The following is an 8994-nucleotide window of genomic DNA, read 5'->3' as shown; positions in this document are numbered from 1 at the left end:
CTTTGAAGGAGTAAAGTAAGGGCTTTAGTGTGCATTTCTGTGGAGTTACTTCGAGTGGAAAAGATGAAGGTTCCTGCCTGGTCCCCCTGAAGATGGTGTGCTCAGCATTTAGAGCCCCTGAGCTATGAAGAATATGGCAGGAAAAAATGCAGTGGTGGTGGTGGGGTGGGGTGGGGGGGAAACAACCCAACACAAGAACCAAACCAAACCACAACAAAAAGCAGCCACGAACACAGGAAGTGAACACCAGAGCTGACATCCCTAAACACTCCGTCCTCTAATTACATCTCTGCATATCATGGGTCACTTTTATTAAAAGCATCATTACTACAGTTGGCAGCAATTTACATCTTATCTTACATGATAGCAGTTTCCAAAGGGAAAAAAAACAAATTAAAACCAATGAGAAAAGAAACAAAAACCTAAACAAAAATAAAAAGCCAAAAAACAAGGGTGGGGGTGGGGGGAAAATAACAGAAGAAGAAATAAAAACAACAACCCAACCAAAAAAATAAACCAACCCAAAAGAATTTTAAAATAAGAAGACATCACAACAAAGAAAAAAACAAAAAACCCAAAACAATACATTTACAAAGTCATGTCTGTAAACTTCAAGGCTAGTTTTAGAGTTTGAGGTAATGCTGTTTAGCTTTGTGGCTAAAAGTAACAAAGTCCTTTAATTTAAAAAAAGGTACCTGATTTTTTTTTTTTTCCTCTTTTTTTTTTTCTCCTCCTTTTTTATTTTTTTTCCTTTTCTTATTTTTTTTGTCCTTTTTTTTTCTCTTTTTTGTTTTTTTTTTTTTTTTATCATCATCATCATTATTATTATTTCTACCAGTGCATTACAACATCAACGAGACGATTCAAACTGTAGCTTTCTCCTGTTAAGAAACCTTCTCCCCGGGGTTAGTTTTCTTTTTAATTCCAAAAGGTACTCTTCACATTCAACAGCTGCCTTATTATTGCTGTGTCTCAAAGACAGAGACATTCACACTATCATGAAGATTGTCAGAGAGAGAATGTGTGGTGTGGTGTGTGTGTGGGGGGGGTGTGGATGGGGTGGGGGGGGTGTGCGCGTGGGTGAGCTCTTGGGCAGTCAAAATGAAGCTCCGGTTACGATATGTGGTGTGGTGAATTTCATCTTGACCTTCACAGCAAAGAAAGAAGGAAAATAACCCAAAAAAAAAAAAAAAAAAGAAAAGAAAGGGGGAAAAAAAAGAAAGGGGAGAAAGAAAAAAAGAAAGATAAAAGAAAGGGAAAAAAAAAAAAGAAAGAAAAAGAGGGAAAAAAGGAAGGAAAAAAAGAAAGGGAAAAAAAAAAGGAAGGCATATAAAGACAGGGGAAAAAAAAAGACAGGAAAAAAAAAGAGAAAAAAAGAAAAAAAAGAGACAAAAAAAGGAGAAAAAAAGATAAAAAAGAAAAAGAGGAAAAAGAGAAAAAAAAGACAGGAAAAAAGACAGAAAAAAAAGACAGAAAGGGGAAAAAAAAGACAGAAAGGGGAAAAAAAGACAGAAAGGGGAAAAAAAAGACAGAAAGGGGAAAAAAAGAAAGAAAGGGGGAAAAAAGAAAGAAAGGAAAAAGAAAGGAAAAGAAAGAAGAAAAAAAGAAGGAAAAAAGGAAGGAAAAAAAGAAGGAAAAAAGAAGGAACAAAAGGAAAAAAAAAGAAGGAAAAAAGAAGGAAAGGGAAAAAAGACAGAAAGAAAAAAAAAGAAAAAGGAAAAAAGAAAGAAAGGGAAAAAAACAAAAGGAAAAGAGAAAGAAAGGAAAAAAAGAAAGAAAGGAAAAAAGAAAGAAAGAAATAAAAAGGAAAAAACAGAAAGGAAAACTAATTAAAAAAGGAATAACAGATTGAAAGTAAAAAAATAAAAAAGGAAAAGAATAAAAATAAATAAATAAAAAATAAATAAAAAATAATTGAAGACTAAAAAAAGGAACTGAAAAATAAAAGCTAAAAAAGGAACTATAAGAAAGACAATCAAACATTTTTAAATATCTATAACTTCATCCTTCCTTTAAGCAGCCCTTTCCTTCTGCGAGTGCCACTGGGTGACAAACTGCTGCTTAAATGCATAATACCAATGGGTACCCAAAGAAAAGGAAAAAAACCAAAGAAATGAAACCAAACCAAAAGAAACAAACAAAAAAAACCACCAAATAAACCCAAAAAACCCAAACCAACCCAAACAGCAGAGCATTATGTCCATTTCCTTAAAAAGACATGATCACCTCTCAAATTTCATCTCTCCTAGGGATAATAAATAATGCACTGCACAATACTTAATGACCAAGATACCTTTTGACACATCTGTATAACATGACTTGAACGTTTTCTTTTCCCTCCTTTTTTTTCTCCTCCTTTTTCTTTTGTGTTTTTGTTTTTTTGTCTCTTTTTTTTTCCTTTTTTTTTTCTGTTTTTTGCTACACTATGTTACAGAACAGCTTATAAAAACTAAGTATGGACATTTAACTGTGAGTGTAAACAGTAGGACTACCACTTGTCAAAAGTTTCAAACACTTTAACTGTAACTGGTACTGGGTTATTCATCGTTTTCATTGTTTTCTATTTCTTCCCCCCCGTCAAGTGAGTCTAATTCTTCACCCTGTGCTATTTCGTCTTCTAAAACGGAGGAATCTGCAGTTTTGTCGAGGCTCTCCTCTGCATCGCTGCCTTCCAGAGCTTCTTCGTCTTTGAAGGCAGTTCCTTCAGTTTTGTCAGCAGCCTTCTCTTCGCCGGAGCCCACTGCGTTCTGAAGTCCTGCTAGTGCTGGGAAACCGGGCAGAGTCAATCCTCCCAGTCCTGGAGGTAGAAACATGGATGGATAGAAGAGGCCAGGAGCCATGGTAGACAGCAGGAAAGGATTGAAGGCCAGAGGGTTTGTGGGCAATCCAGTGTTGGTGGTGGTGGTAGTGGTGGCAGTGGCGGTGGTGGCCGCAGTAGCAGCACTGACAGATCCGTTCGCAGAGTCAGTAGCAGAAACAGTGTCTGTGCTTTTCTCGGAGTCTTTGTTCTCCTCTTCGTTCTCATTCTTCTTCTCTTCAGCTTTCGAGGCGCCGTCCTCAGCCTCTCCCTGCCCGGCAGCAGCAGCGGCATTCCCGGTGGTCGCTGCCATGGGGTTATTCAGCAATCCGCTCAGTCCGAACATGTTGGGCAGCCCTGCCATGCCTGGCAGCATCAGAGGCAGCATGGCAGCCGGGTTCTTAGCGTCCCCCCCAGCGGCAGCAGCTGTCGCCAGCCCTGGCGGGAAGCCCATGAGGCCTGCGAGCTGGAGAGACTGCAGGTTCTGGAGGTTCTGGAGGCTGGTGAGGTCCATCCCAGCAAACAGACTGTTCATTAGTAGTGGGTTGATTCCCGAAGTTGATGCTACAGCAGCAGCTGCTGCAGCTGCTTTGGCAATTTCACTTTTTGGCCTTCTTCCCCTTCTGCTTGCTCCTTCCTCCCTCACGACAGGTCCAGTGAGAAGACGGTCAAACATGGACTCTGGAACAAAACCCTGAAAAGGAGACATGGAGAGAGGAAGGAAAAAAAACCTAACCAACAAGCTTTAATGGCCATCAGCTCTGAGAGCTTTCAGCAGCTAACTGGTGCTGATGGAAGGAACAGAAGGGATTTCAGCAGGCTCCAAAAGCCGCTTGTTTTCCAGCCCTGGCACATCGTGACTAGCTAGCTACTCGAGCGAGCGGCAGCAGAACATGTAGGAGCAACTGAAGAAAGCAGAGTCACAGATTTTTTTTTCCCCATTTACACACAACAGTAAAACAACACATGCTGGAACTCTGCAGCTCCATTGAAACCCCCACTCTGATACACTGCAGCTAGGAGGTTATGCCTCTGTACTTGGCGCTGAACTTCAGCAGAGGAATGGTTTATTAAAACCAAAACCGTGCCCTTTATTTTCAACCAGTCTGTAAAAGAAAAGGCAGGAAACCTAATCCTTTGATGCTGCTTGTTACCAGGATGATGACATTCTGTCATGAACATGACAAATACTTTCTTAACAGTTCCTGATGTCTGGATATTTGTGTTTATTAAGGATTGTCGCTTGTAAGCTAAAATTAATTCAAGCCAAACGCTGAAGGTTTCTCACTGCAGCTATTTTTCAAGTGTCCTTCATCCCCATTCTGCAGCAGCCTCCTATCACCACCTGCCCCAAGCTGGGTAACTCCCACCCAGACACTACAGTTTCCTCAGCTCCAAAGCAGCTACAAGATAAAGTCTTAATAATCAATTTACACAGCCTTCAACTTTCCTGTGCTGTAATCCACGGTGAAGCATGCAGCGAGCGTTTCACTTACAGACTGTTTAACAATGTCAGTCCAGTCTGGAGCAACAGCAAACTCAGGATTTTCTTCCAGCCATCTTGGCAAGTCCTTCATTGGAGGGGCCATAGCTCCACCCATCTAATCCAAGAGACAAGGTTAATACTTACAAAAAAACAACCCAACCCAAACAACCCCACAATAAAACCCCAACAAAACTACTTCTACCAGCTACTTCTATGGACATTTTCCATCTGTGCACTTCCATCTCTGAAGGATGGCAGTAAAGACTTTCAGACTTTGAAAAAACACATAGAAAGGAGCTAATGATGCTAGAACTGAGAAGATTATGGTTTTAAAGGAGATATAGCAAAATGATGCATCTCAGGCAGTGCTGGCAATGAAATTCTTATCTATGGAAAAAAACGCTATGTAGCTTCAAAGAGTAAGAGTTGTTTACTTGAGTGATTTGATAGGAACATATCACAAGAGGAAAGGAAAAATTAGAGGAATTGAGTGGTAGGTTCATTCAGAGAATGGTTTGGGTTGGAAGGGACCTTAAAGAGCATCTAGTTCCCCCCCCCCCCCGCCATGGGCAGGGACACCTCCCACTAGACCAGGTTGCTCAAGGCCTCATCCATGAACTCCCTGGACAATCTGTTCCAGTGTCTCACCATCCTCACTGGGAAGAATTCCTTCCTAATCTCCAGTCTAAACCTTCCCTCCTCAAGCTTCACTCCACTCCCTCTCAATCCTTACAAGCCCTTGAAAAAAAGTTTTAAATGTTGAACTGTTAAAAGAGGAAGCTTGAAGGAGAAAAGCTGCTCTGCACACACACAGACACTGATCAAGCCCTCCACTGAACTAACTTTGTTTTTACCTTCTTTCCATTCCGCTTATTTACAACAGGAACCCTTTCTTCTCCTGTCAGGGTGTTTATATCCAGTTTATTAGGGTTTCGACACCTGTGTCGCTTTTGTTTCGGCTTCTGAAACGGGGAAAACAGCACATCTGCACTCTTCTGGAAAGGGGAGAAAGGCAATGGCTTGTCAGGGCTTTGTTTTCTTGACAAGCATCCCCAGTCAGGGAACCCCTTCTCACAACCAGGTTAAGTTACAGTTACAAACTCCAGGGCTGTGGCTAGTTTGAGGGAACTAATCTTGACATCTGCAGAACTAACTTTGGATACTTACTGGTACATAACTTGGCATATCTACAGTGTAAGTGGGATGCAACTTAAGCCATTCAACTAGATCCTTGTTTTTGGGAGCATCCTCTCCCACCAGCCTGGTCCCATCCTCTAGATTGATTACAGGGATGCGAGTGTCTGGGTCCAGCTGACCAGGAGATGGAATGTTCCTTGCTGGTAGGGCTTCCATATCTTCTTCAAAAGCTTTGGTCACTTCTGCATCCTCCTGAGAAGACAAACACCTGCATTAATTCTCACTTCAAGGACATGAAACTGAAACTAAATGCTTGAGCAGATTTTGCATACCTAAGAGTTAGTGGGGTTTAAATATTCATACTATGTAAAACTTTATTGTTGCATTAGGGAATTTTGTTAAGTTTAGCACAGGTGGAGATTAAAGAACACAGAGCCAAAGACAGAGCAGGCTCTGTACACTTCCAGTTAGACCCCACCAGTATCTTCCCCTTGGCTAGACAATAAAATGACAGCCTTAAGCCTCAAATATATTATGTTTTGTTTTAAAACACACAACACCAGCTGGTTGAAAGTACAAGCTATTGAAAGATCACCTCCAACATGTCAGAGCAACCTTGATGTGAACAACACTTTGGTTCAAAAAGTAGCACCAGCTCTATCCAGCTCTGGTTGAATAAAAGCCACGCATGACTACAGCAACACTTCAGACACATTCAGAAAGGACTAGACACAGGAGAAGAAATGAGAGCCAAAAAGGTTGGTGTCTTACTACAGTCAATGATGTCCGTTTGTTGCTCATAAATAACAGATCAAGCCCTTCCACATTTTTCCTCCTTCCTCTCCTCCTCTTCATGGGCGGTTCTCCATCTATTAAAGAGCCATTTAGGAGATGCCTTGTGGGTGTGCGTGAAAGACCTGCTTGCAGCAGCTCCATTTGAGTTTTAAAGGCATCAGACACGGGTGTGGAGACATTAGGCAAGATAAACTTTGAAGTAACAGATGAAAAATTTGAGGTAGAACTTGTTGCCTCTCGTGAGGCCTTTGATAAATCTACAACCTTCTCTTGTCCATTTTCTGAGACCACCTGAGACTCACGTAACTGGGCAACCATTTCCATAAGATTTCTCCTCTTGGCAGCTCTCTCAGCCTCAATCTCAATCTTTCTTCGTCTCCTCCTCCTCTGACGTGGAACCGACAAATTGAGTGCATCTTCCTGGAGAAAAATGAGCGTTGCCAGCCATTAGCAAAGCTGAATGGAAGAGTCCCAAACACACAGCTTGGGAAACAAAGCCTTCATTTTATACAAAGAAACCCTGGGAGCGTTCAAAGCCAGCTTGGATGGGGCCTTGAGCAACGTGGTCTAGCAGGATTTGCCCGTAGGGGAGGTTGGATCTTTAAGGTCCCTCCCGACCCAAACCATTCTAGGATGCCACCATTTAGTTTTCTGGTTTCATTAAAAGAAATGCTATTTTCAATTCATTTTACTGTGCAAAAGTGCATGCCAGACACAAAGTTTTATGTGGGCCAGAGCAAGACTAACAAAGTTTTGTGTGAGAAAGAGCAAGCAGCAGCCTTACCTTAGATAACTGAGGAGAAGCGGTGAGATCTTCACTGCCACTGACGCTGGCTTGAGCGACCATGGAGAGCTCTGCAAAGCTCCTTTTTTGCAGAGGGCTGTCCACAGCTGTTGAAGTATAGCCAGGTATGAGGCCCTGGAAATCAAACATCTGGCGCCTATTTACTGGCCACTTCCCTTTCAGCACTGCTTCACAGATGTTGTCTAATCGGTTGATCATTACTCGGTCCTGCATAAAGGCAAAGCACGTCATGAACCTGCGGCATGGAAGGTGCCTCTTCAGCTCCAAGCGAGGGGAACAGCGTGGCCCAGCTTCCACAGCTGAGGAGATACACCCCAACCCAGCTGCTGCTGCGGGTCAGCATGAACTCAGCCTCTTAGGAGAAGCCAATACACAGTTTTGTGGGATGAAATATCACCAGAATTAAAAAGCTGCTTTCTGGGGGGGGAAAAAGAAGCTGAGGGGAAACCTTCTCACTCTCTACAACTACCTCAAAGGAGGTGGGAGGCAGGTGGGGGTCAGTTCTCTTATTCCCTAGTAATGAGTGACAGGACAAGAGGAAACAGCCTCAAATTGCCCCAGGGGAAGGGTTAGGTTGGACATTAGGAGAAACTTCTTCACTGAAAGGGTTCTCAAACACAGGAATAGGGTCCTCAGGGAGGGGGTTGAATCCCCACCGCTGGAGGTGTTGAAAAGATTCAGAGATGTGGTACTGAGGGACATGGTTTAGCACCAGCCTTGGTAGAGTTAGAGAATGTTTGGACTCAAAGGTCTTTTCTCACCAGAACAATTCTGTGATTCTACACTGAGGGAGGAGCAAGATGAAGCTTTTCTGCAGGACTACCTACTGAAGTGACAAATTGAAGAGGAGCTCACTGTTGTTCCACAACTTCAGCAGCTTACAAAAATCAACAGTTAGGAAGGTTAAAAAAAAAATCAGAACATCTGCAACCAGCATCCCTTAAAGCTGTGGGGCTGGAGATCCAAGAGGCTGGATCTGCCACTCTGTCCTAGGAAGTGGATCCTCATTAGCGTCACTATTAATAAAGTTCAACATTATGAAGCTGGGGACAGCTAATGAATGTCAATTTTCATTCCACGCCCATTATCACTTCAAATTTCACTGAAGCGTGCACACTAAAAATCTCTAATTATGTTTATTAGTCTGCTTATGCTGAACCTACACAGAGCACAGGGCTTTGCTGCTTTACTCTTACACCATGATGGGAGTCAGATTTTTGGTTGGGTTTTTTTTCCAGTCCCCATTCCCATCCCCAAAGCAGAGAGGAGGAGAATCATCTCATTTTTTGCCACGACAGTATTGAAGCAGTTCTACACCAGCGTGCCTGAAGTAGAAGGAACTTCAGGAGGAGGAATACTGCTGGGCAGGGAAAAGGAGTGTGGGTCAGCTTCCTCAAGAGCAGAGCAGTGCAAAAGCCACTAGCAGATCTCAGCAGCTGCAACAGACTGCTTGCTTTCCCCAGGAATAAGCCTATTAAGAGCAAGGTCCCCCCTGCCCTGCCCCCCCATCCCAAACCAGATGGCCCTGTTATGGTGATTAGGAAGCTTAAGACTATTACTACTTTATTTCTCTCTCTCTCTCTCCTTACTGCAAAGGAGAGTATAAATTATGTATGGATTTATTAGGAGGTTATGGTTCCCTGTTTTAAAAAGAAAACCATATTCTATCAGACAATTTTCTGCATTGTTACCAAAATAAGACACAGCTTTACCCCATCTGAAACTGCTGCTTATGTTTGCAGGACACCTTAATACAATTACATCTGTCAACATTACATAATGGCTTAGATCATGTAGGTCACCAATGGCCTTCCCTGCAATCTCCTCACCCCAAAATACAAATGTGATCTCACAAACCCTCTGCTCCCAACGCTGCAGATTGCCCCTCAGACAAAAGCCATCATTCAAAACCGTGACTCTACCTCCATCAACAGAGGTGTGAGAGGTGAGATTCTGCTGACATAGAGTTATGGA

General features: G+C 42.6%; 1 protein-coding gene across 3 annotated transcripts in view; it reads right to left on the bottom strand.

The window, feature by feature from the left end:
• Nucleotides 1-290: 290 nt before the first annotated feature.
• Nucleotides 291-8994, bottom strand: part of CHD7 (chromodomain helicase DNA binding protein 7) — a 127789-nt gene continuing 119085 nt past the window's right edge. For all 3 annotated transcript variants that reach the window (XM_068162455.1, XM_068162457.1, XM_068162456.1), the window contains exons 33-38: nucleotides 7000-7227; nucleotides 6192-6635; nucleotides 5451-5672; nucleotides 5138-5278; nucleotides 4294-4398; nucleotides 291-3491 (exon numbers count right to left, since the gene is read on the bottom strand). In XM_068162455.1, coding sequence (XP_068018556.1) covers nucleotides 2538-3491; nucleotides 4294-4398; nucleotides 5138-5278; nucleotides 5451-5672; nucleotides 6192-6635; nucleotides 7000-7227 — 2094 coding nt within the window. In that variant the 3' untranslated portion in view covers nucleotides 291-2537. The remainder of the gene's footprint in view (nucleotides 3492-4293; nucleotides 4399-5137; nucleotides 5279-5450; nucleotides 5673-6191; nucleotides 6636-6999; nucleotides 7228-8994) is intronic.

Source organism: Melanerpes formicivorus, unplaced genomic scaffold, assembly GCF_026170545.1.
Source record: "Melanerpes formicivorus ecotype bairdi unplaced genomic scaffold, bMelFor1.0.p_v2 SCAF_65, whole genome shotgun sequence".
Classification (NCBI taxonomy): domain Eukaryota; kingdom Metazoa; phylum Chordata; class Aves; order Piciformes; family Picidae; genus Melanerpes; species Melanerpes formicivorus.
The sequence above is the reverse complement of the archived record's forward strand: the minus strand, read 5'-3'. Positions and strand labels throughout refer to the sequence as shown.